This window comes from Melanerpes formicivorus, unplaced genomic scaffold (assembly GCF_026170545.1).
Source record: "Melanerpes formicivorus ecotype bairdi unplaced genomic scaffold, bMelFor1.0.p_v2 SCAF_16, whole genome shotgun sequence".
Classification (NCBI taxonomy): domain Eukaryota; kingdom Metazoa; phylum Chordata; class Aves; order Piciformes; family Picidae; genus Melanerpes; species Melanerpes formicivorus.
Window position 1 is genome coordinate 1,186,797 of NW_027142368.1, and position 26,361 is coordinate 1,213,157.

The window sequence follows — 26,361 nt, forward strand, 5'->3', positions numbered from 1 at the left end:
TCCTGGGGCCCTTTCACCTTATTATTAGGGAAGAGAAACCAACCCTCCCCTGGATCCAACCACATTTCAATGAGTTGTAGAGAGCTCCTCCTCCTTTTCTCCATGCTAAACAACCCCAGTTCCCTCAGCTGCTCCTCCCAAGGGTTGTGCTCCAGACCCGTCACCATCTTTGCTGTTCTTCTCTGGACATGCTCCAGCGCCTCAATGCCCTTCTTGGAGTGAGAGGCCCAAATGTTAACTCAGTATTCAAGGTGTGACCTCAGCAGTGCTGAGTGCAGGGGGACAATCACTTCTGTGATCCTGCTGGTCACACTATTCCTGAGAGAAGCTAGGATGCTCTTGGCCTCTTGTCTGCCTGAGTACAATGCTGGCTCATATTTAGCTGACTGTTGACCAATTGAGCAGTACAATGCGTCCCATCCTCAGAAGTGGTCAGGACCTTGGTAGTAGAACATAAGCAGGTATCAAATTATTGTTGCTTGACACATTGCCTGATTTCCAGGGAAAGAGCAGGCAGCAAATGATGCCATGCTAGACAATTAAGGGCTGCTGTGTGTGGTATTAAAGGTCTTGTTCCATCATGCTGCTATGTGCCTCTCCTTTCCCATTCTCCCCACAGTTTAATGAAACATGGGACTTTGGCAACTGCCAGATTGCCACTTGCCTGGGAGAAGGAAACAACATTAAACTGTCCAGCGTGGCTTGCCCTCCTCAGCAGGTGAAACCCTGTGTCAATGGCTTCCCATTCAGCAAACACCAAGATGAAACTGGCTGCTGTGAAGTCTTTGAGTGTCGGTGTAAGTACTGCAGCAGGAGAGCTCCTGAAATGTATGTTGTGTTCAACTGGGCCTCAGGAAAGAGAGATCTTTGTGGCCAACATCTATGATGTTCATATTAATTCAGTAGCATGCAAGGGAACAGAAGCCCAGTCTAAAACTGTCATGGTTTGACATGGGTGCCTTTAAAAACCATAAAGCTGCAGACCCTGAGAGGCTAAATACTGCAAAGTGTAATTTTTGTTACTGCATTCTGTGGTGGGTTGAAGTTTCCCATTCACATTAACTAGACAGAACTGACTCAGCTGGAAGCAAATGGAAGCTGTATTTGCAAGCAAAAACTGCACTCTACAATGGAATGGAATGAATATGTACAAACTATAGAATAGAATTAACCAGGTTGGAAAAGACCTTCAAGATCATCAAGTCCAACCTATCACCCAACACCATCTGATCAACTAAACCATGGCACCAAGCACCCCATCCAGGCTCTTCTTAAACACCTCCAGGGATGGTGACTCCACCACCTCCCTGGGCAGCACATTCCAATGGCCAAACTCTCTGTGAAAAACTTTCTCCCCACCTCAAGCCTAAACCTCCCCTGGTACAGCTTGAGACTGTGTCCTCTTGTTCTGGTGCTGCTTGCCTGGGAGAAGAGACCAACCCCCACCTGGCTACAACCTCCCTTCAGAGAGTTGGAGAGAGCAAGGAGGTCTCCTCTGAGCCTCCTCTTCTCTGCAGTTAGTTTTAAAGGCATAGCCTAAAACTGCCACACATTCCCATAATGCCTGCAGCCCTATAAAACCAGCTGCAGGGGCAGTTTCTTCCCTTTTCCCCTCCCTCTCTGCTTCTGGGAGCATGCACAGCCTGTTATCTCTTTGTGGGGCAGTGAGGCCTGGTTCAGCCTTGGCAATGCTGCCTAGCTGAGGTCTGGAGCTGCCTAGCTGAATCTTAGCTGCATCAGATGGGTTTGGTATGGGGAGTCAGGTCTGTTTCAGCCTTGGCAATGCTGCCACTTGGAGTCTGAAACTGCCTAGCTGAATCTTAGCTGCATCACACGGGTTTGGTATGGGGAGTGAGGTCTGTTTCAGCCTTGGCAATGCTGCCACTTGGAGTCTGGAGCTGCCTAGCTGGCATCTGGAGCTGCCTAGCTGAATCTTAGCTGCATCATATGGGTTTGGTATGGGGAATCAGGTCTGTTTCAGCCTTGGCAATGCTGCCACTTGGAGTCTGGAGCTGCCTAGCTGAATCTTAGCTGCATCACACGGGTTTGGTATGGGGAGTGAGGTCTGTTTCAGCCTTGGTAATGCTGCCACTTGCGGTCTGAAGCTGCCTAGCTGGGGTCTGGAGCTGCCAAGCTGAATCTTAGATGCGTCACATGGGTTTGGTATGGGCAGTGAGGTCTGGTTTGGTCTTGGCAATGCTGGTGTTTTTCTTTTGGCCCCTTTTGGAAGAGGGAAAAGAGCATCTGTCTTGCTCCAAACTAAGACAAAAATCTGGGCTGTTCAGAGCAGATAATGTCCAGTTCTGGGCTAGTTTTTCATTATCAAAGTGCTCATTTCAGCTCTCACTGAGCTCTCAAGCACAAGTGCTATGAGGAGAGGCTGAGGGAGCTGGGGTTGCTTAGCCTGGAGAAGAGGAGGCTCAGGGGAGACCTTCTTGCTCTCTACAACTACCTGAAGGGAGGCTGTAGCCAGGTGGGGATTGGTCTCTTCTCCCAGGCAACCACCAACAGAACAAGAGGACACAGTCTCAAGCTGTGCCAGGGGAGGTTTAGGCTGGAGGTGAGGAGAAAGTTCCTCACAGAAAGAGTAATTGGCCATTGGAATGTGCTGCCCAGGGAGGTGGTGGAGTCACCATCTCTGGAGGTGTTCAAGAGGGGCTTGGACATGGCACTTCAAGCCATGGTTTGTTTAGTGATGAGGTGGTGTGTGACAGGTTGGACTTGATGATCTCAAAGGTTTTTTCCCAGCCTTGTTGATTCTATGATTCTGTGAAAATGAGTGAAAGAATTAGAACTAGCTTAGACTTACAGGAAACTCAGAAGCCAAACCTGAGGTGTGTGTCCCTGTCTTGCAGGTGTTTGCAGTGGATGGGGCAATGAGCATTATGTGACTTTTGATGGGACATATTATCACTTCAAGGAAAACTGCACCTACGTCCTTGTGAAGTCAATCCACCCTGGCTTCTGGATTCACATAGACAACTACTACTGCGGGGCTGTGGCTGGAGCAATTTGCTCCATGTCCCTTCTCATTTTCCACTCCAACTCTGTTGTTGTTCTGACACAAGGAAAGGAGCATGGAAAAGAGTCGAACCTGGTAAAATGTTGTCTTGAAATGAGTTGTCCACTTTGTTTTGCTCTGTTGTCAGAGGTCCTGTCCTGGCAAAGGATGAAGCTTGTATAAAATTGACTGGGGAGGGAATGCAGTTGTGTTACTTTCTCTCTCTCTTCCCTTAGTGTGGACAAAAATTTGTATGTTCTAAAAACTTGGGAAATGTAGCCTTTCAGTGCTTAAAAGGGGCTTATAACAAGCTGGGGACAGAATGCTAACAGCCAAGGGGTGATGGTTTAATCTAAAAGAGGAAGATTCTGACTAGAGAGAAGGAAGAAATGTTGACACTGAAGGTGGTGAGACCCTAGTCCAGACAGCACAGAGAGGTGGTCATTGCCCCATCCTTGGAGCTGTTACAGGTCAGGTTGTTTGGGGCTGTGAGCAGCCTGCTCTAGTTTGCAGATGTCCCTGCTGACTGCAGGGGGGTTGGGCTAGATGACCCTTAAATGTGCCTTCCAACCCAAACCACTCTGATTCTCTCATTCTAAGACAACTGAAAGTTGTGGTTTTCTTCCTGACACGAATATTCAAACATATATAATACAATAGTAAAAAGGAATCACAGAGAGCTGATGAAATGACTGCCTGGGCCAACCCTCATTTGATGCACCTGAGGCACTAATATGTGCTGCTCTCCTTTCCAGTGGCACAAACCATGTTGTATAACAGAAGGCTGTGTACTGAGACCTTTTGTTCCTCTTCATTTTTAGGTTTTGTTTAATGATAAGAAAGTTGTTCCAGACATTTCCCAGCACGGTATCAGGATAACCAGCTCTGGCATTTACACCATAGTCGAAATACCTGAACTAGAAGTTTATGTCTCCTACAGTCACCTTGCATTTTATATCAAACTGCCTTTTGGGAAGTTTTATAACAACACCATGGGACTGTGTGGTGAGTGTCCTCATCAGCAGACAGCAATAAATACCATCAATGTTCCTCCTGGCTTCTCTTGTCCATCTGTGAACATCTCCAAATGCTTGCAACTTCACTCACTGGGACTCTGGGCAACCTGATCTGGTTAAGGATGCCCCTACTTACTGCACAGGGGGTTGGACTGGATGACCTTTGGAGGTTCCTTCCAATCCAGACCATTCTGTGGTTTCTCTTTGTGATGGGTTACACCCATCCTGAAAGCAGGTGGGGAAGGGCTTGTGAGAGCATTGCCCTTCCTGGAAGGGTTTTCCCCCTGGGAAACTGAGTTAGTCTGTTCCACTCCCCCTCCCTGTCCAGCAAGCCTATAAAAAGGAGGACCCTGCAGCCATTTCTGTCTTTTTGGCTCCTGCCTTTCCTGGATGAGTGGTACTGCTCCTGGCTTCCTGCTGTTCTGCCACGTGGTCAGGTCTGGTCCTCTCCCTGCTACATCCACGCCTCTGCAAAGGGACTGGTTTTGTATTCAGATTTTCCCCATCCATACTTGTTCTTTACTCTTCTGAACCTTTCCTGTTATTGTTTTATATATATATATATATATATATATATATATATATATATATATATATATTTATATATTGTTTAAAGAAAATCCTTTACCTCTCTACTTCTAAGCCAACTCCAAATTATTTCTTGGTGGATTTGCTCCTTCCCTTTCTTTTCCTCTCTATTGGGAAAGAGGAGGGGGAAGCAGGGGAGAGATTCTCAACCTTGCCCCCATCTGAGCTCTTAAATCTCAGTTAAGGCTCAAACCACCCCACTCTTTCTCACAGATTATGACAGATTTATCTTTGTATGGTGGAAAGACACTGTCAGGAGACAGAGTTTTAAGTTGCTTCCTTTCATTCTGCTCAAAGTCTATTGGTAGTTGGAGATAAACACTTTCTGAGCTCTTCCTTTTGATCCTACCTACACATTCTAGGAATGTATGAAATTGGAAGAGCCCTGTGCTAGAAGACAGAGCCAGCTCAGTTGCTTTAGCCCTCAGGATAAATGCATCAATCAAGATGGCAGCTCTGGTTTACATGAGTAACTGGCAAACTATTTCTTCCAACCTTTTCTTCCTATAAATGGTTCTTGTGAACTCATCCACCTCTCACAAGCTCAAGAAGTTCCTGCCAGGTTTTCCCTAAAAGCAGCTCCATCCACATCAACTGTTCTCAGGCTGTCACTTTTCTCTTGCTACCAGGTACCTGCACCAACCAGAAGTCTGATGATGCTATGAAGAGGAATGGTGAGGTTATCGAGTCCTTCAAAGAGATGGCATTAGATTGGAAAGTCCCAAAGCCCTCCAACAGATACTGTAATCCAGGTGTCCCCAAATCAGCTGAGCTGGAGTATCATCAGCACTGTGAGCCTTCCAATCTGTGTAAAATCATCTGGTAAGATAACCCTCAAAAATGCCAGAAGTGTTAAGTCCACACAGTAACTTTGTGCTTCACTGCATGACTTGGGGGAACTGCTTCTATGATGTGACAGAACCATGAAGGCTAGCTTACCCTGCGTAACCGAGGAGGGAAATGGTGTGCCAGTGGTCCTGAGCTTGGCAGATCAGCTGCATCATCAACATCAGTCCTCCCTTATTAGCATCTTCTGCTTGGCACTCCTTCTGCCTGCCAGTTCTGGAGATACCAATCAGGAACTGGCCATAATTCAGTATCTGAAAGCTCTGGATGAAAAACAAGCCCAGTCAGAGTATAGTAAGCAGATCTGTGTGGTTGTTTATAAAATCAATGTGTGTCAAACACACTGACAAAGATATTTCAGTGAGAGAATTATGGTTATGAGCTCTGAAGGAGGCATTTCCTTGCAGCTATCAGCCCAACATGCAATGGCCTCCTTTCAAGCAGTGTAGAGAACAGGAGGTAAAGCTCCTTCTTCATTGAGCTGTGTGGATTTACTGCATGTCAGAGCCTTTTGTAGTTGTATCTTCACCTTGAGGCTTTCTCTGTCTGGGGTGGGCTTGGTTCTGGCTTGAATTCATCCTTGGCAGTAGCTGATGGAAGTGAAACGCTGTGTCTTTCTCCTTGCTTTGTGAAGGAACCTGACTGAGTGCCACAGCGTGGTGCCCCCCCAGCCCTACTATGAGGCCTGTGTGGCCAGTGGGTGCTCCAAGCAGCACCGCAGCACCCAGTGCCAGAGCATGCAGACCTATGCAGCCCTGTGTGGGCTCCACGGGGTGTGCGTGGACTGGAGGAGGCAGGCGAACGGGCAGTGCGGTAAGCCTCAAAAGACCTGGTGAAGGCACTCTGCTCTCTTCTGGCCTCACCTACACAGCTGTTTGTGTGCCTGCACCTCATAGAGCCCTCAGTCTTTCCCAAGCTGCCCTGGACCAAAGAAAAAGGCAGGATCAAAGAGGTTGTTCCCATCCAGAACTGGTGCAGAACAAGTGGGAAAGAAGCTGGCAGACTCTCCTGAGCAGCTCAGCTGAGGAGCCCTGTCTGTTACCTAGAGCTTCATCACTAGATGGCAAAATACATCTTCCCTCTGCATGCTTTGCTCTGCTCAGGGGTACTTAGTGATTCAAGAGTAAGCACTTCTAGGACTGCTACAGGTACCTTGTTGAATCATAGAAGTTTTGGTTGGAAGAGAACCTTTATGATCACTAAGTCCAACCATTAACCCAGCACTGCCAGGTCACCACTAAACCATGTCCCTCAGTAACACATCTACACAGCATTGAAACCCCTTCAAGGATGGGGACTCCACCGCTGCCCAGGCAGCCTGTTCCAGGGCTTGATAACCCTTTTGGGGAACAAATTGGTCTTTATATGCAACTCAAACAAACCTGACACAACTTGAGGCCATTTCCTCTTGTTCTATCACTTCTTACTTGTAACACTTCTCTCTAACCTCCTTTCAGGGAGCTGAAGAGAGGACTCTCCTCAGCCTCCATTTCTCCATGCTGGACATCCCATTTCCCTCAGCCACTCCCCTCAAGACTTGTGCTCTAAACCCTTCCCCACCTTCACTGACCTTCTTTGACCACACTTCAGCACCAATCCTCTCTGGCTGAAGCTGCAGGGACATCCTTACCGGGCAGGAGCCGGGATGTCTGTGCCATGGGGTGGGCTGTGGTTTATCTGTTGTGCATCAAAGGTACACATGGGTCTGGGCTTACTAACCTGAGTGTTGTGGTGCTCCACAGAGGCCAGCTGTGAAAAGGACCAGGTGTACAAGCCATGTGGGCAAGCTAAAAGAAACACTTGCATCAGCAGGAGGTGGGTCATTTCCTGAGGCACTTTCCAAGTTCAGAACTGAAAACTTGCCAGGGAAGGCTGGAAGTTCACATTCCCCTGGGATTTAAGTGTCTGATTGCCCTGGGGCATGTTTCTACCTCTCATTCATTCCTGTTTCTATTGCAATTGTGCAGAGAAGCTGCCATGGAGACCCTCCCCTCCAGGAACAGCACACCAGTGTTTGTTGAAGGATGCTTCTGTCCTGATGGAAAAATTCTACTGAATGAGCATGATGGCATTTGTGTTTCTGTCTGTGGTAAGGAATGATGTAAATAGGGGTCCAGTTCTGGAGCCCCTATGACAAGAGGGATGTGGAGGTGCTGGAAGGTGTCCAGAGAAGGGCCAGGAGGATGAGCAGAGGGCTGGAGCACCTCTCCTATGAGGACAGACTGAAGGAGTTGGGGCTGTTCAGTCTGGAGAAGAGAAGGCTCTGAGGTGACCTAATTGTGGCCTTCCAGTATCTGAAGGGGGCCTACAGGAAGGCTGGGGAAGGACTTCTCAGGATCTCAGGTAGTGATAGGACTAGGGGGAATGGAATGAAGCTGGAGGTGGGGAGATTCAGGCTAGAGGTGAGGAGGAAGTTCTTCCCCATGAGAGTGATGAAGCCCTGGAATGGATTGTCCAGGGAGGTGGTCGAGGCCCCATCCCTGGAGGTGTTTAAGACCAGGCTGAATGAGGCTGTGGCCAGGCTGATCTAGTGTGGGGTGTCCTTGCCCATGGCAGGGGGGTTGGAACTGGCTGATCCTTGTGGTCCCTTCCAACCCTGAATGATACTATGATACTATGAGAAATGGTGGGATGGGAAGGGGGAGAAGAGCCTAGTATTGAGGGGGATGTTCTGGGTAGAGAAGAAATGAGGGAGCCCTTGACACTGACCCTTTCTGGTCAGGGGGAGAACAGTTCAGACTGGCAGTTTCTGCCTGCCCTTATGCAGAAAGTGCAACTTGCAAAAGACCAAGGGAGGATCTTCAAGATAGTTTGGGTACACAGCCTGTGACTTTGCATTCTGGATCTCATTCTTTTTGTGACTCTATCTCACATTTCACAGAATCAGAGAGTGGTAGGGGTTGGGAGTGACCTCTGCAGATTACCTAGTCCAAAAACCCTGTTAGAGCAGGGCCACCCCTAGCAGCTTGCCCAGGATCACGATGCTCAGGTGAATTTGGAATCTCTACAGAGAAGGAGGCTCCACAACCTCTCTGGGCAGCCTGCTCAAGGGCTCCAGCACTCTCAAACTGAAGATTATTTTTTTTTTCCTTTTGTCAATGTGGAACCTCCTGGGTTCCAGTTTGTGTCCATTGTCCCTTGTCCTGTCAAGGGACACCACTAGAGAACACATCAGCTCCATCCTCCTGACATTCACCCTTTAGATGTTGATCATCATTAGTGAGATCCCCTCTCCAGCTCCTCAAGACTTAGAAGCCCCAGGTCTCTCAGATTTTCCTCATAAGGTAGATGTTTCAGTCCCTTAATCATCTTAGTGACTCCCTGTTAGACTCTCTCTAGCAATTTCTTGTCCTCCTTGAACTGTGTATCTCAGAACTGGACCCAGTTGTGGCCTGACTAGGGCAGAGTAGATGGGGAGGAGAACCTCAGCCTGCTGGCCACATCCTTCTTTGCACACCCCAGCCCTGTACTTATTCATGGGAGTGCTTTCCTTATAGTTCTGTCCTCCTGCCTCTGTTGCTTCCCCTGGTTCAGCTATCACTAAAGGCATCTGTAATTCATTTTGCAGGTTGCACTGCACAGGATGGGTCAGTGAAACAGGTGAGCAAAAGGAAATTGCTGCTTTATACAACAGCTGGGTGCTGGCACCTCCTGCACAAATGACTGCACGGCTTGCTTCCTTCAATTCTCAGCTTAAATGCCAGTGAGCTGCACTGGGGGCAGTGGGGAAGAAAAAACCAGCACATTCTATTAGCTCCAGTGATTTGTTAATCATCTGAGATCTAGAAGCAGCAATAGCAGTTTGTGGGATCACAGTTTCCCCTCTGGAATCATGTAACCCTCCAGGGGAAGGGGCAGATAACAATGTTTTTTCTTTCTGTTCCCTTCTCCTCCATCTGGGATTTGAACTCTGATTCTTCTACTTGACCAATTAGGCCAGCCAGGCCCTCCACTAGGGCTCATTCATAAAAGGCTGCCACTTTTTGCTCTTTGAACTGCTGTCCATGGTTGTGTGGTAGTTCTGGCCTGTACCTTTAAAATTTTCCCCAGATCTTGAACAGGAAGTGGTAGAATGGAAACAGATCACCACTGGGAGTAAAAAGAAAGAGAATGATAGTTCTAAACAATCCTTTTGGAGAGAGGTCTGCCATCTGGGGTTGGAGCGGCTGGAAACCAGCCAGGCAGTAAGGGACCTGGGGGTACTGGGTGACAGCAGATGAACATGAGCCTGCAGTGTGCCCAGGTGGCCAAGAAGGCCAATAGCATCCTGGCCTGCATCAGGAACAGTGTGGCCAGAAGGAACAGGGAAGTCATTGTACCCTGTGCTCAGCACTGGTTAGGCCACAACTTGAGTCCTGAGTCCAGTTCTGGGCTCCTCAGTTTAAGAAGGACATCGAGATGCTGGAAGGTGTCCAGAGAAGGGCAAGAAAGCTGGGGAGGGGTCTGGAGCACAGCCCTGTGAGGAGAGGCTGAGGGAGCTGGGGTTGCTTAGCCTGGAGAAGAGGAGGCTCAGGGGAGACCTTCTTGCTGTCTACAACTCCCTGAAGGGAGGTTGTAGCCAGGTGGGGGTTGGTCTCTTCTCCCAGGCAACCAACACCAGAACAAGAGGACACAGTCTCAAACTGTGCCAGGGGAGGTTTAGGCTGGAGGTGAGGAGGAAAGGAGAAAGAGAGATTGGCCATTGGGATGTGCTGCCCAGGGAGGTGGTGGAGTCCCCATCCCTGCAAGTGTTTAGGAAGAGACTGGACGGGGTGCTTGGTGCCATGGTTTAGTTGATTAGATGGTGCTGGGTGATGCTGGACTCGATGATCTCAAAGGTCTCTTGTAACCTGGTTAATTCTATTCTATTCTATTCTATTCTATTCTATTCTATTCTATTCTATTCTATTCCATTCCATTCCATTCCATTCCATTCACCTATAAATATTGTGAATATTGTCTATTTTGTACATATTCATTGCATTTTCTTGTAGATTGTAGCTGTGCTTGTAAATCCAGCTCCGTTTGCTTCCAGCTGGGCTGGACTGGTAGATTGAATGTTGGGGTGGGGGCGGGTTTTCAACCCACCACAATGGTTTTTGCTTGGGTTTTTTTGTCTGTTTGTTTTTTTCCCCACAGCCCAGAGAGGCCTGGGAGCATGACTGCCAGTACTGCACTTGTGATGAAGCAACTTTGCTCATCTCCTGCTTCCCTCGCCCTTGTGCTAAGTCTCCAGCTGTCACCTGCACCAAGGAGGGCTTTGTCCCCAGGATAAAACCCCGGCTGGATGACCCATGCTGCACAGAGACAGTCTGTGGTGAGTAGAGAATTCAGAGGGCATAATGCAGCATCATTTGCTTTTAGCAGCAATCACAGAGTTATTCTCTACCAAGCACCAATCAAGTTATTCTCTGCCAGTTCACTGGTTCCCTCAGGGATCACTACTGGGACCAGCCTTGTTTAACATCACTGTTTGCAACAGGGACAGTGGCATTGAGCCCCCCTCACCAAGTTCACCAACCATACTAAGCTGTGTGGTGTGGCTGACAGGCTGGAGGGAAGAGATCCATCCAGAAAGACCTGGACAGGCTGAAGAGCTGGCCCCAAGCCAGCCTCATGAGGTTCAACAAGGCCAAATGCAAGGTCCTGCAGCTCTATCAAGTCTGGTGTCAAACTGTGTCCCTCAGCACCACACCTCTGCCTCTTGTAAATGCCTCCAGGGATGGGGATTCAGCCACCTCCCTGGGCAGCCTGCTCCAGTGTTTGAGAACTCTTACAGTGAAGAAGTTTCTTTTACTACCCAACCTAAACCTCCCCTGGCACAACTTGAGGCTGTTTCCTCTCATCCTATCACTTGTTACTAGGGAGAAGAGACCAGCTCCCACCTCACTCCAGCCTGCTTTCAGGCAGAGAGAGCCAGAAGGTCTCCCCTCAGCCTCCTTTTCTCCAGAGTAAATCACCCCAGTTCCCCCCAGCTGCTACTTATATGACTGATTTTCTAGACCCTTCATCAGTTTTGTTGCTCTTCTCTGGCCCCACTCCAGCACCTCAATCTGTTTCTTGTAGTGAGGGCCCCAAAACTGAACCCAGTACTCAAGGTGTGGCCTCACCAGTGCTGAGTACAGGTGAAATCATCTCAAGTGAGATCTGGTAGCCCACAGGTACCAGATTCAGATAAAGGCTCTGGAGTGGCTATTTTTCCACTTAAATGGCAGGAGCTGTTGCTCAAAAAAGAGATCTCCTCAGGTCCAGTTGTAGTCTCACCTAGGGTCATGACCCACCAGATACTTATTGTGGAGAATCCCCCATGGATCAGTAGAACTCCCAGGTGTTTTACAGAATCTCCTAGCTCTTATCCTTCCTGGGATAGGAAGATGATCCTTGCACAAAGATCTATTCAGTAAAAGAAGATGTGGTCATCCTCCAGGCTCCCCCAAGACCTCCTGTGGAGGAGGGATGTGATGTATGTTTCCTCTCACCTTTCCTTGTGCATCATCTCACAGTATCACAGTATCACTTAGGTTGGAAAGGACCTCGAGGATCATTGAGTCCAACCTATCAACACAGACCCCATGACTAGATCATGGCACCAAGTGCCATGTCCAATCCCCTCTTGAACGCCTCCAGGGACGATGACTCAACCACCTCCCTGGGCAACCCGTTCCAATGATGAATGACTCGCTCGGTGAAGAACTTCCTCCTCACCTCGAGTCTGAACCTCCCCTGGCACAGCTTGAGACTGTGTCCCCTTGTTCTGGTGCTGGTTGCCTGGGAGAAGAGGCCAACCCCTTCCTGGCTACAACCACCTTTCAGGTAGTTGTAGAGGGCAATGAGGTCACCCCTGAGCCTCCTCTTCTCCAGGCTAAACAACCCCAGCTCCCTCAGCCTCTCCTCACAGGGCTGTGCTCAAGGCCTCTCCCCAGCCTTGTTGCCCTTCTCTGGACACGTTCAAGTGTTTCGATGTCCTTCTTAAACTGAGGGGCCCAGAACTGGACACAGGACTCAAGGTGCGGCCTAACCAGTGCTGAGCACAGGAGCACTATGACCTCCCTGCTCCTGCTGGCCACACTATTCCTAATGCAGGCCAGGATGCTATTGGCCCTCCTGGCCACCTGGGCACACTGTTGGCTCATATTCAGGTGGCTGTCGATCAGCACCCCCAGGTCCCTCTCTGTTTGGGAGCTCTCAGCCACTCTGACCCCAGCCTGTAGCTCTGCATGGGATTGCCATAGCCAAAGTGCAGCACCTGGCACTTGGACTTATTGAATGCCATCCCATTGGACTCTGCCCATCTGTCCAGTCGGTCAAGGTCCCTCTGCAGAGCCTTTCTACCCTCTAACTGACTAACATCTGCCCCCAACTTTGTGTCATCTGCAAACTTGCTGATGACTGACTCTACCCCTTCATCCAGCACAGCACAGTACCTTCTCATCAGCCTGCTCCAAACCCTGACCTTTCTCACCACCTATAGAAAGATGCAGGATGGAGGATCCTAGCAGCGATGAGATCCCATCCAGATCCCCATCCCTTCGTATTTGCAGGCAGGGCTCCATTAGGCACTTTGGATGCCTTGGACACAGTCAGGTTGCTTTGCTTTTCCTGTCCCAACCTTTACATTCTCAGCTTTCATCCACTGCTTCTTAATTATTTTTTTCCTCGCTCTCTGATTTATTGGTTTTATTTTAACCTTTACCACAAACTTGTTACTCTGACATGAAGGGTGTTGACATCCAGAGGGGGAAGACAAGCAGGGACAAGAGGACACAGAACAAGAGGAAGACACCAGAACAAGAGGACACAGTCTCAGGCTGCACCAGGGGAGGTTTAGGCTGGAGGTTAGGAGGAAGTTCTACACAGAGAGAGTGATTGCCCATTGGAATGTGCTGCCCAGGGAGGTGGTGGAGTCACCATCATTGGAGGTGTTCAGGAGGAGACTTGATAGGGTGCTTGGTTGTGTGGTTTAGTTGATTAGGTGGTGTTGGATGATAGGTTGGATACGATGATCTTGAAGGTCTCTTCCAACCTATTCCATTCCATTCCATTCCATTCCAACCTATTCCATTCCATTCCATTCCATTCCACTCCACTCCACTCCACTCCACTCCACTCCACTCTACTCTATTTGCTAGCTACATTTGTCCAGGGAAAAGCTTTCCAGTAAGGCAAACTTAGAGATCACAGAATCACAGAATGTTAGGGGCTGGAAGGGACCCCGAAAGCTCAACCAGTCCAACCCCCTTGCCAGAGCAGGAGCACCTAGAGTAGGTCACACAGGAACACATCCAGGTGTGTTTTGAATATCTCCAGAGAGGAAGACTCCACAACCCCCCTGGGCAGCCTACTCCAGGGTTCTCTTACCCTCACAGGCAAAGAAATTTACATGGAACTTCCTATGCCTCAACTTCCACCATTGCCCTTTGTGCTGGCATTGGGCATCACCCAGGAGAGCCTAGCTCCAGCCTCTGAGCACTCATTCTGCATATCTTTGTGAACATGAATGATACCACCTCTCAGGCTCCTCTTTTCCAAGATACAGACTCCCAGCTCTCACAGTCTCTCCTCATAAGGAAGATGTTCCACTCCCTTAATCACTTTTGTGGCTCTGTGCTGGACTCTTTCAAGCAGTTCCCTGAGGTCCTTCTTGAACTGAGAGGCCCAGAACTGGACACAATATTCCTGATGTGGCCTCACCAGGGCAGAGTAGAGAGGGAGGAGAACCTCTCTTGACCTACTAACCACAGTCCTTCTAAACCACCCCAGAATGTCACTGGCCTTCTTGGCCCCAAGAGCACATTGCTAGCTCATGGTCAATCTCCCATCCACTAGGACCCTCAGGTCCTTTTCCCCTTCACTGCTCTCCAACAGCTCACCTGAACATGTCCCACACTCCAAAATATGTATGCTTCCAGAATCATCTACTTTTACCCAGTTTCTTGGCTGTTCAAACGTTGCTTGCATGCACCACTGGTGGACAGGGTGCTTTGATTCACTTTATCTCTGTTGTCTGTTGCAGAATGTGATATCAAGACCTGCATCATCAACAAGACAGCATGTGACATAGGCTTCCAACCTGTGGTTGCTATATCTGACAGTGGTTGCTGTCCGGTCTTCTCCTGCAGTAAGTATTGTGCCTTCACACCCAATATTTAGGTGTTTCATTTCTTCCTTGAACCATTTCATTTTGCCTGACTGAATCCAAAATCCTAAGCAGTAGCCTCCCACCCTCCCCTCTCAGCATTTAGAACTGGTGTGGGTTTTTGTGGAGGTGGAGTAACTGGTGCAGGTTCTCTGTAGCTAGCACCCAGTGAGTGTCAGGTATTGGTCAGATGCTGAATGTTGGTCACATTGAACCTATCCAGAAGCTCTGCTGCCAAATTATGTTTCCAGATTCACATACCTGGCCCAGCTCTGTTACCAGCAAGGTGGCTAACAGTAAAGAAAAACTCACCTGGTTTCAGGTATGGGCAAAAGAAACCCATGAATTAAATAGGTGATTCCATAGGGAAAATGCCAGGATATAGAATGATTAGGGAACATGAGCACCTCCCTTATGAAGAGAGACTGAGACCTGGGGCTGTTTAGCCTGGAGAAGAGAAGCTGAGAGGGGATCTAAGCAATGTCTATCAATATTTGAGGGGTGGGTATCAAGTGGAGGAGGCCAATCTCTTCTCAGTGGTACACAGTAATAAGCCAAGGAACAATAAAATAGAGCAGAATTAACCAGGTTGGAAAAGACCTCTGAGATCATCAAGTCCAACCCATCACCCAGCACCATCTAATCAACTAAACCATGGCACCAAGTGCCTCATCCAGGTTCTTCTCAAACACCTCCGGTGATGGTGACTCTACCACCTCCCTGGGCAGAACATTCCCATGGCCAATCTCTCTTGCTGGGAAGAATTTCTTCCTAACATCCAGCCTGAACCTCCCCTGGCACAGCTTGAGACTGTGTCCTCTTGTTCTGGTGCTGGGTGCCTGGGAGAAGAGACCAACCCCCACCTGGCTAAAACCTCCTTTCAGGGAGTTGGAGATAGTAAGGAGGTCTCCCCTGAGCCTCCTCTTCTCCAGGTTTAGCAACCCCAGTTCCCTCAGCCTCTCCTCACAGGGCTGTGCTCCAGACGCCTCCCCAGCTTTGTTGCCCTTCTCTGGACACCTTCCAACAACTCAACATCTTTCCTAACCTGAGGAGCCCAGAACTGGACACAGGACTCAAGGTGTGGCCTAACCAGTGCTGAGCACAGGGCAGAATGACCTCCCTGCAATGGATACAAACTTGAACATAGAAGGTTTCACTTCAACATGAGGGGAAACTTCTTTATAGTGAGGGTGCTGGAGCCCTGGAGCAGGCTGCTCAGGGAGGCTGTGGAGTCTCCCTCTCTGGAGACTTTCCAAACCGACCTGGCTGCATTCCTGTGCAGACTCCCCTGGGTGAACCTGCTTTGGCTGGGGGGTTGGACTCGGTGATCTTCTGGAAGTCCCTTCCAACCTCCAACATTCTGTGCCTCTGGGAATTACACTCCACTTCATGCATGACATCTGAGCAGATGGTACATGTGGGCTTCCAAGTAACAATTAGCACCATGTACTAGCATCATTTCCCCCCACCCCTTGCTCTCAGAGAATCACCAAGGTTGGAAGAGACCTCAAAGATCATCAAGTCCAACCCGTCACCACAGAGCTCATGACTAACCCATGGCAGAATGCCACCTCTTCCTTTTTTTTTCCTTGCAAGCTAAAATCCTCAGTTCTACTCTATCCCCTCTAAATCACTCAGAGAGCTGAGTACAGTAACTCTTTGCATCATTCCTGGCACATCCTTCCCATTGTATTTTCTCTTGCAGTTCCAAAAGGGGTGTGTGTTTTTGAAGGAGTCGAATTTAAGGTAGGTCTTCTTCCAAGCACTTCTTTCCACATCTTCATGCTGCCTGAGACAGAACTTTCTGCAGTTGTTGTTGGCCACACTCCCATATAAAAGCAGGATTAGAAGAGCCCAGCAGTTTTCCCTGCCAGTAGGTTTCATGTGGTGTTGGAAATGCTGCTGAGCAGGTAACACTGGTGGCCAGTGGCTGGCTTGCTAAATGAGATCTCACCTCTGGTTCAGAGTCAAGAGGTCAGAACTGTGATTGAGTACCAATTGAAAACGTTATTGGGCATTGTGAGATTAATTTCTAGGTCAAACTGAGGGGAAAAATCGATGGGTGGAATTTATAGATAAGGTAACAACTCATTTAAGATGATTTATGCACTGAAGAGTGGCAGCCCTGTGCCCGTTCAGTGCTACCAACAGTGTGAGGCTTTGGAGCCCTGGAGGTGTTCAGTTCAGGAAGTTGTTCCAAAAATAACCCTCCCAGGCATCAGCATTCATTTTTGATAGTCCAAGGGATGTATGTTTGTCCTACAACCCACTGGATTCTTCCCATGGCTTCTCTCCTCTCTCCTCTCTGTTTGCAGCCTGGAGCAATGGTGCCCAAAAGCTCCTGTGAGAACTGTGTGTGCACAGACAAGCAGGATGCTGTGACCCACACCAACCGGATCCACTGTGTGCCAGTGCAGTGCCAAACCACCTGCCCACAGGTCTGTGTGGCACACTCAGCCTCCCCAACCACCACCCAGGGCTGCTGGGGGGATGCACTGTGAAACTGGGAGAGGAGAAGTTCCTCCCTGCCTCCCTTCCTCCTTTTCCTCCTTCCCCTCCCTTCCTCCTTTTCCTCTTTCCCCTCCCTTCCTCCCTTTCCTCTTTCCCCTCCCTTCCTCCCTTTCCTCCTTCCCCTCCCTTCCTCCTTCCCCTCCCTTCCTCCTTCCCCTCCCTTCCTCCTTCCCCTCCCTTCCTCCTTCCCCTCCCTTCCTCCTTCCCCTCCCTTCCTCCTTCCCCTCCCTTCCTCCTTCCCCTCCCTCCCTTCCTCCTTCCCCTCCCTCCCTTCCTCCTTCCCCTCCCTCCCTTCCTCCTTCCCCTCCCTCCCTTCCTCCTTCCCCTCCCTTCCTCCTTCCCCTCCCTTCCTCCTTCCCCTCCCTTCCTCCTTCCCCTCCCTTCCTCCTTCCCCTTCCTCCTTCCCCTCCCTCCTTCCCCTCCCTCCTTTCCCTCCCTCCTTTCCCTCCCTCCCTCCTTCCCTCCCTCCTTCCCTCCCTCCTTCCCTCCCTCCTTCCCTCCCTCCTTCCCTCCCTCCTTCCCTCCCTCCTTCCCCTTCCCCTTCCCCTTCCCCTTCCCCTTCCCCTTCCCCTTCCCCTTCCCCTTCCCCTTCCCCTTCCCCTTCCCCTTCCCCTTCCCCTTCCCCTTCCCCTTCCCCTTCCCCTTCCCCTCCCTGAAAGGCAGATAAATACAAACTTCTATTAGATTTTGGTTTTTTTTTTTTTTGGTAAAGTCCTTTTTTAGGTTACTTTGGCTCTAGCAAAATTTAAGAGGATGCTCTTGGGTAGGTGCCCCGAGGGACAGGGGTGGCAAATCTGTCAAAGAGGAATCTGGCCCCTGAAAGATGAAGTCTGTGCCCTTCTGTTGGTGCTGCCCCTTCTCAACACACAAATTAAGACTGTGAAGAAGCTGCACAGTGACTTAGATGTTTCCAGACACACTTCAGTGCTGAGAGTCTGCACAGAAAAGCCAAGAGTGGTTCTTCTCCATTCTTGCCCAGACCAGGCCAGACCCACCACTACACCTAGACATGGATAAACTCATTTTCCTTTATCCTGAAGCCAGCCACATCCACACCCAGAAAGGGATCAATCAGTACCTAAAACAAAAGGGAGGAAATAACTAATGCCTGAGGAGCAGCTGAGGGAACTGGGTTTTGTTTACTCTGGAGATAAAGAGGCTGAGCAGAGACCTTCTCACTCTCTACAAGTCCTTGAAATGAGATTGGAGCCAGGTGGGGGTTGGTCTCTCCTCCCAAGTAAAAAGGGATAGGAGAAGAAGAAATGGCCTCAGGTTGTGCCAGGGGAGGCTTAGGTTGGACATTAGAGTAGAACAAGAATAGAACAGAATTAACCAGGTTGGAAAAGACCTTCAAGATCATCAAGTCCAACCTGTCACCCAACACCATCTGATCAACTAAACCATGGCACCAAGTGCCTCATCCAATTTCCTCCTAAACACCTACAGTGATGGTGATCTCCCTGGGCAGCACATTCCAATGGCCAATCACTTTTTCTATGGAGAACCTCTTCCTAACATCCAGCCTAAACCTCCCCTGGCACAGCTTGAGACTGTGTCCTCTTGTTCTGGTGCTGGCTGACCAGAAGAGACCAACCCCCACCGGGCTACAACCTCCCTTCAGGTAGTTGCAGAGAGCAAGAAGGTCTCCCCTGAGCCTCCTCTTCTGCAGGCTAAGCAACCCCAGCTCCCTCAGAAAAGTCTCTTCCAAAAGGATTGCCAAGCCCTGTAACAGGTTCCCCAAGGGAGTGGTGAAGTCCCCATCCCTAGAGGGTTTGAAAAACCATGAAGATGTGGTGGTGAGGGACATAGTTTAGTAGTGACCTGGCACTGCTGGGTTAATGGTTGGGCTTGATGATCTTAAAGGTCTCCTCCAACCATGTCACATGGCTGACAGCAGCAGTTCCTGTGGACAATCACATCAGACCAAGCACTAGTGCCAGATGGGGCAAGTAATCCTGTGCTGAAGTAATCTATTTGCTCCAGCTTATGTGAGGAACTTAACTGGTCCAACCTCTGTCCTGAAGAAGCCTAGCCAGTGGCAGTGTGTTCATGGGAACTGAGGTGCCCAGAAGTCACTTTTCCATACGGGAAAGAAGCTTTCAGCTTTGACTGTCAGACTTTAAGTGGTTCTAACAGGTTCTTAAGTGAACCAGAAATGAAAGCAGAAGTTTGGCTCCCTTTCCTCTGCCATCTCCACTGTGGCTCTGCTCCAAAGGTGCTTGATGAGCAAGCTGTGAGGTAACCTGGCTAACTGGCAACTCCTCCCGCAGGGTTTCCGCTATGTGGAGGAGGAGGAGGGTCAGTGCTGCAGCCAGTGCCAGCAAGTGGCATGTGTGGCAAACTTCCCCTCTGGCAACGTGACCATTGAGGTAAGCACTCCCCTGCTCTGCACACAAAGCTGAATCACCACAGAGACCTCGACATTTCACAGGACCATTGAATGGTTTGGGTTGCAGTGGACCATCCAAGGTTCCCTTGAAGCAGTGTCAAACATTTGGAGGGTGGGAAGAGCTTTAGGAGATTTGAAACCCTCTGCCTTTCCAAATCAAGTGTAGGTGTTTCTACAGCTGCTCTCTGCTCTGTGCACCACACAGGAACCTCGAGGTGTGGCCTAAACAGTGCTGAGTACAGGGGCTCAATGACTTCCCTGCTCCTGCTGGCCACACTATTCCTGAGCCAGTCCAGGATGCCATTGGCCTTCTTGTTCCCCTGGGCACACTGCTGGCTCATGTTCAGCCTACTAGTATCCCCAGGTCCCTTTCTGCCTGGCTGCTCTCCAACCACTCTGACCCCAGCCTGTAGCTCTGACCCCAGCCTGTAGCACTGCATGAGGTTGTTGTGGCCAATATGCAAAACCTGGCACTTAGATGTGTACTGGTTAGGCCACACCTTCAGTCCAGTTCTGGGCCCCTCAGTTTAAGAAGGACATTGAGACACTTGAATGTGTCCAGAGAAGGGCAACAAAGCTGAGGAGAGGTCTAGAGCAAATCCCTGGGAGGAGAGGCTGAGGGAGCTGGGGTTGCTTAGCCTGGAGAAGAGGAGGCTCAGGGGAGACCTCCTTACTCTCTACAACTACCTGACGGGAGGTTGTAGCCAGGAGGGGGTTGGTCTCTTCTCCCAGGCACCCAGCACCAGAACAAGAGGACACAGTCTCAAGCTGTGCCAGGGGAAGTTCAGGCTGGAGGTGAGGAGAAAGTTTTTCCCAGCAAGAGAGACTGGCCATTGGAATGTGCTGCCCAGGGAGGTGGTGGAGTCACCATCCCTGGAGGTGTTTGAGAAGAGCCTGGATGAGGCACTTGGTGCTGTGGTTGAGTTGATTAGATGGTGTTGGGTGATAGGTTGGACTCAATGACCTCAAAGGTCTTTTCCAACCTGGTCTGGTCTGGTCTATTCTATTCTATTCTGGGAGGGATGGAAATCATCTTACTCCCATCCTCTTGACCTGCGACAGAGAGGAAGAATTTGGAGGGGCTGTTGACATGATGTAACACTGCTCTTGCAGAGGGACATGAGCTAGCTTCATGTCACACTGCTCTGATCTGGAAATGGTGTAATTGTCTTGCCCTGGAGGTACAAGGCTAAACAGTGGAAGCAACCTGGTGGAGATGTTCCACCACCACTTCTGAACTTGCTGAGGCAGAAAAAGGGCACAGCTTCTGTAGGGTGAATGTGACTTGGTAACAAACCCAAGGAACAGATCAGCTCCTGTGAGTATGGCCTTGTGTAGCCGCCGGCTGAGCCTCAGGCTACCTCTTAGAATAAAATAGAATAGAGCTGGACAAGCTGAAGAGCTGGCCCCAAACCAATCTCATGAGGTTCGACAAGGCCAAGTGCAAGGTCCTGCAGCTGGGTCAGGGCAATCTCAAGCACCAATATAGGCTGGGCAGGGACTGGCTTGACAGCAGCCCTGAAGAAGAGGCCTTGAGGTTGCTGGTGGTTGAGAAGCTCAATATGAGCCAGCAGTGAGCACTTGCAGCCCAGAGAGCCAAGCAGAGCCTGGGCTGCAGCAAGAGAAGTGTGGCCAGCAGGGCCAGGGAGGGCATTCTCCCCCTCTGCTCCACTCTGCTGAGACCAGAACTGGAGCTCTGTGTCCAGTTCTGGAGCCTCTGTGCCAGGAAGGATCTGGAGTTGCTGGAAGGTGTCCACAGAAGGGCCGCAAGGATGATCAGAGGGCTGGAGTTGCTCTGCTTTGCAGACAGAATGAGTGAGCTGGAGTTGTTCTGTCTGGAGAGGAGAAAGCTCTGAGGAGACCTTCTGGTGGCCTTCCAGTATCTGAAGGGGGCTACAAGAAAGCTGGGGAGGAACTTTTTAGGGTGTCAGGGAGTGATAGGACTGGGGGGAATGGAGCAAAAGTGGAAATGGGTAGATTCAGATTGGAAGTGAGGTAGGAGTTCTTCCCTATGAGGGTGGTGAGAGCCTGGCACAGGTTGCCCAGGGAGGTGGTGGAAGCCTCCTGCCTGGAGGTGTTTGCAGCCAGGCTGGATGTGGCTGTGAGCAACCTGCTGTAGTGTGAGGTGTCCCTTCCCATGGCAGGGGGGTTTGGAACTGGATGGTCTCTGAGGTCCCTTCCAGCCCCTGACACCTCTGTGATTTTGTGCTCCTGTTCCTTTATTCTGTTTTTCCTGCTCTACTATATTGAGTTGAGGATTTTTTTTCCCCCTGTTTTTACTCAGGTTGGAAAGAGTTATAAAGCTCCACATGACAACTGCACCCAGTACACCTGCACTGAATCAGGAGGCCAGTTTTCCTTGACAAGTACAGTAAAGGTCTGCCTACCCTTTGAAGAATCAAACTGTGTCCCAGTAAGTATTTTGCAGGGAATGAAAAAAAGACTTCTGGAAGGAGCCCTGGGGGTTTTCATTACTGTTTTGAATGAGCCACGCAGTATTTCCTGGTCTTTCTGAGGTGATCCTCCTTGTTTGAAGGCAATGTGCCTATTCAGTCCTGAATGGAGTGTCCCTGGGAGTAAAACAAAACTGCTTGGAAACAATTATTGCAGGATAAGGGCTGGAACTTGGAAGTTTCTTGGGGCAACAAAGTGTGTGTGAGGTTTGTCACTTGAGAAACGACACGGTTGGGAAATGCACCTGAGCAAATGGTAACTCCCCACAGATCCTCAGGGGAGCAGTTGAATGCTGTCTGCTGACCTATGGAGCATCACTAGGCAACGGGGTGGTACACAAAGGAGCAAGGAGTAGCGTTCATGCCCCAGCTTTCACCGAAGAGTGGTTTCCAGCAGCGATTAGAAGGCTTGGGGGGCTTCACACAGATCTGGAAACCAAAACAGGGGCAAGGATAGCTGTTGAGTTGGCTTTGAGACATGCTCTGTACAGGTCTGGCTGCCAGGAGCAGCTGCCATTCTCTGGGGCTGTTGTGTGTGTGTGTGTGTGTGTATGTGTGTGCTAGCTTCAATAGGAATGGAATGGAATGGAATGGAATGGAATGGAATGGAATGGAATGGAATGGAATGGAATGGAATGGAATGGAATGGAATGGAATGGAATGGAATTAACCAGGTTGGAATATAAGGTCAGGGATGTGCTACAGGACATCTTATCTGGTGTGTGAGATGCTACAGAGTTCTCTGACATTTCACTCCCTTCCTGGCTGGATTTATTGTCAAGCAGTTTGATATATAATCAGGACATAAATAGGTCTGACCAGGACCCTGTGTTGGTTGGAGCTGAGGGGATAGACCTGAACTCTCATTGCTCTTACTAACTGCTTAGCAGCATGTGCATCTGAACCCTTCTGATGGTTTGCTTTCTATACAGGGGACAGTGGATGTGACTTCAGATGGCTGTTGTAAGACATGTGAGTGCATTATTCACTGCTTCCATACTCCTAGGTTCTCCCCTGCTCATAGCCCTGTTTCTGCCTGCACTGAGAGGATGAAGTTTTTCACTCACTGGAAGACTTTTCTCACAGTAGCAGACTTGTTTTGTACCTCACAGCTGAGGCTAAAGATCTGCTTCACTCTTCCTGTGAGGCCATTCCTCAACCTCTGTTTCAGTGTTTTCAAATCTTCGTTTGTGTTACACCTGTAGAAAACATGCTTTGTGTTCTTCCATCTGGAAACTGAATGGATGTTAGGAAGAAGGCTCCTCAAGTTAGGCCAGAAGGCTCCCCTGTAGCATGCACTAAGAAATCACAGGTTGTTGTTGGTTCTCCCTCTCTACCCACTCTGCTGAGACCATGCCTGGAGCACTATGTCCAGTTCTGGAGCCTCTGTTCCAGGAAGGATCTGGAAGTGCTGGAAGATGTCCAGAGAAGGGCCACGAGGATGAGCAGAGGGCTGGGAGCTCCTCTCCTGTGGAGACAGACTGAGAGAGTTGGGGTTGTGCAGGCTGGAGAGGAGAAGGCTCCAAGGAGACCTTCTTGGGGCCTTCCAGTATCTGAAGGGGGCTACAAGTATGCTGGGGAGGGACTTTTGAGGGTGTCAGGGAGTGATAGGACTGGGGGGCATGGAAAAAAGAAATAGAAATGGGTAGCTTCAGCTTGGATGTTGGGAAGAAGTTGTTCCCCATGAGGTTGGTGAGAGACTGTCACAGGTTGCCCAGGGAGGTGGTGGAAGCCTCATCCCTGGAGGTGTTTGCAGCCAGGCTGGATGTGGCTGTGAGCAACCTGCTGTGGTGTGAGGTGTCCCTGCCCATGGCAGGGGGGTTGGAACTGGCTGAGCCTTGAGGTCATTTCCAACCCTGACAGTTCTGTGATTCTGTTCCAGTCACAAATATAATTTAGAACAATTTTAAAGTAATGAAACCTTTTATGTCTCTTTTGGGTCTTGGTTCATCAGTATCTTCACATGAGCATGTCCCTAGCTTTCCATTTAAGCTAGTCCACAAGTGGGTGGAAATTGCTTTGCTGGATTACTGCCTCTTTGCACTCACATTTGCATTCCTGCTTATGCACTTGAACTGGAATAAGTTTTAGTGGGATGATCTGCCCTTGGTTTCCTAGCAGAGACCTTTCAGAACTTCACTTCCCACTCTGAGGAGGTCTAACAGAGATGTTCTCCCACACAGGTGTCGACCTGCCACACAAGTGCAAGCGCGACATCAAGGAGCAGTTTATCACCTACAAGAACTGCAAGTCCGTCGCTCCTGTCCCAGTGCCCTTTTGTGAAGGGACCTGCAGCACCTACTCTGTGTAAGTGCAACCATCTCTCTGTCCTCCCCCATGCCTGGTCTCTCTGGGTTCTTCTCAACAGTGGGCTGTAGCTGTTTGTCCCCTTCCTGCTGCTCAAAAAGAGGTGGCTGGGAAACTGGGTGTGCAGGAGAGCAGTCACTAGCAGTGTGACTCTTCCCCCTCTCCTCTCCCCTCTCCTCTCTCCTCTCCTCTCTTCTCCCCTCTCCTCTCCCCTCTCTTCTCCCCTCTCTTCTCCCCTCTCTTCTCCCCTCTCTTCTCCCCTCTCTTCTCCCCTCTCTTCTCCCTCTCTTCTCCCCTCTCTTCTCCCTCTCTTCTCCCCTCTCTTCTCCCCTCTCTTCTCCCCTCTCTTCTCCCCTCTCTTCTCCCCTCTCTTCTCCCCTCTCTTCTCCCCTCTCTTCTCCCCTCTCTTCTCCCCTCTCTTCTCCCCTCTCTTCTCCCCTCTCTTCTCCCCTCTCTTCTCCCCTCTCTTCTCCCCTCTCTTCTCCCCTCTCTTCTCCCCTCTCACCCCACTGAAGAGAGTGGAACTTCCCCCAGCGCTTTTAGAAGACCCAGCCCTGGGTGGCTTGTAACATCCTGAGGAAAGACTGTTAAGCCTAAGCATAAAAATAGGCAGTGTTGTACCTCTGCTCCTTAGAAGTGGCTCCATTTGCAGCAGTAAGTGCAGGTCACTTTGAGAAGGCAGCAGAGTGACGTGCCAATCTGCTCTCTGTAGGTATTCCTTCGAGGCCAGCGCGATGGAACACAAATGCATTTGCTGCCACGAGAAAAGGAGTCATGTAGTGAAGATGGAGCTGGTTTGCCCTGAGCAAAAGAGAATCCAGTACACATATGTGCATGTAGATGAATGTGGGTGTGTGGAAACTCAATGCCCAAACAGCAGAACACGAGCATAAACTAAGGGAAACTTTTCAGCTCCCATTCAGTGCTTCCCTAGCAAGTGAGTAGTTTAGAAAAGAAGCTGTGAGTAACCTTCACATCACCATACATCTCCCTTGTGCTTTTTCCCTCTGGTGTCACATGCAGTTAGGGAAATCAGCTGAAGACTTCACTCTGCTGTTTGAATAAACTGCATTTCAAAGAGGAGCTGTTCTCCTGTCTCAGTGGTGCTGCAAAGGGGGCAAGGTGGCTAACATCATTAATCCCACAGTGGTGCATAAACCCAGCTTGTCCCAAGAGACTGTGGAGACAGCTGCTGCCTTTCAAAAGTCCAGCCTGATCAAAGTGTGCATGGGGAAAACACAACCACAATCATCACTTTATTTTCATTTATAGACTCATAGAGTGGTCCAGGCCGGAAGGGACCTCCAGAGATCATCCAATACAACCCCCTCTGCAGTCACTAAGGACATCCTCCACTAGATCAGGTTGCCCAGAGCCCTGTCCAGCCTCACCTGGATTATCTCCAGGGATGGGGCCTCAACCACCTCCTTGGGCAACCTGTTCCAGTGTTCCAGCATGCTCATAGTGAGGAACATCTTCCTGATATCCAGTCTAAGTCTGCTCTTCTCTAGTTTGAAGTCATTGCCTCTCATCCTCTCACTGCAGACCTTTTCAGTAGCCCTCTTCCTGTAGCCCCCTTCAGGTACTGGCAGGCTGCTATTAGGTCTCTCAAGAACCTTCTCCAGGCTGAACACCCCCAGCTCCCTCAGCCTATCCTTGTAGCAGAGCTACTCCAACCCCCAATGGAAGGCCAATGGCATCCTGGCCTGCATCAGGAACAGTGTAGCCAGCAGGAGCAGGGAGGTCATTGTGCCCTGTGCTCAGCACTGGTTAGGCCACAACTTGAGTCCTGTGTCCAGTTCTGGGCTCCTCAATTTGAGAAGGACGTTGAGACTCTTGAATGTGTCCAGAGAAGGACAACAAAGCTGGGGAGAGGTCTGGAGCACAGCCCTGTGAGGAGAGGCTGAGGGAGCTGGGGTTGCTAAGCCTGGAGAAGAGGAGGCTCAGGGGAGACCTCATTGCTCTCTCCAACTCCCTGAAGGGAGATTGTAGCTAGGTGGGGGTTGGTCATTTCTCCTGGGCAAGCAGCACCAGAACAAGAGGGCACAGTCTCAAGCTGTGCCAGGGGAGGTTTAGGCTGGAGGTTAGGAAGAAGTTCTTCCCAGAAAGAGAGATTGGCCATTGGAGTGTGCTGC

The 26,361-nt window shown here is 49.9% G+C and overlaps 1 protein-coding gene across 1 annotated transcript in view; it reads left to right on the forward strand.

Annotated features, from left to right (window-relative positions):
• Positions 1–25,235, forward strand: part of LOC137445789 (mucin-5B) — a 79,468-nt gene extending 54,233 nt beyond the window's left edge. The window contains exons 31-47 of the mRNA XM_068147784.1: positions 620–797; positions 2,856–3,097; positions 3,823–4,006; positions 5,235–5,427; positions 6,086–6,264; positions 7,194–7,266; positions 7,419–7,540; positions 9,020–9,051; positions 10,570–10,747; positions 14,444–14,548; positions 16,272–16,312; positions 16,882–17,004; positions 19,348–19,446; positions 21,751–21,879; positions 22,852–22,891; positions 24,103–24,226; positions 24,939–25,235. Of these exons, the coding sequence (XP_068003885.1) occupies positions 620–797; positions 2,856–3,097; positions 3,823–4,006; positions 5,235–5,427; positions 6,086–6,264; positions 7,194–7,266; positions 7,419–7,540; positions 9,020–9,051; positions 10,570–10,747; positions 14,444–14,548; positions 16,272–16,312; positions 16,882–17,004; positions 19,348–19,446; positions 21,751–21,879; positions 22,852–22,891; positions 24,103–24,226; positions 24,939–25,119 (2,223 nt within the window). The 3' untranslated portion in view covers positions 25,120–25,235. The remainder of the gene's footprint in view (positions 1–619; positions 798–2,855; positions 3,098–3,822; positions 4,007–5,234; positions 5,428–6,085; positions 6,265–7,193; positions 7,267–7,418; positions 7,541–9,019; positions 9,052–10,569; positions 10,748–14,443; positions 14,549–16,271; positions 16,313–16,881; positions 17,005–19,347; positions 19,447–21,750; positions 21,880–22,851; positions 22,892–24,102; positions 24,227–24,938) is intronic.
• Positions 25,236–26,361: the final 1,126 nt, after the last annotated feature.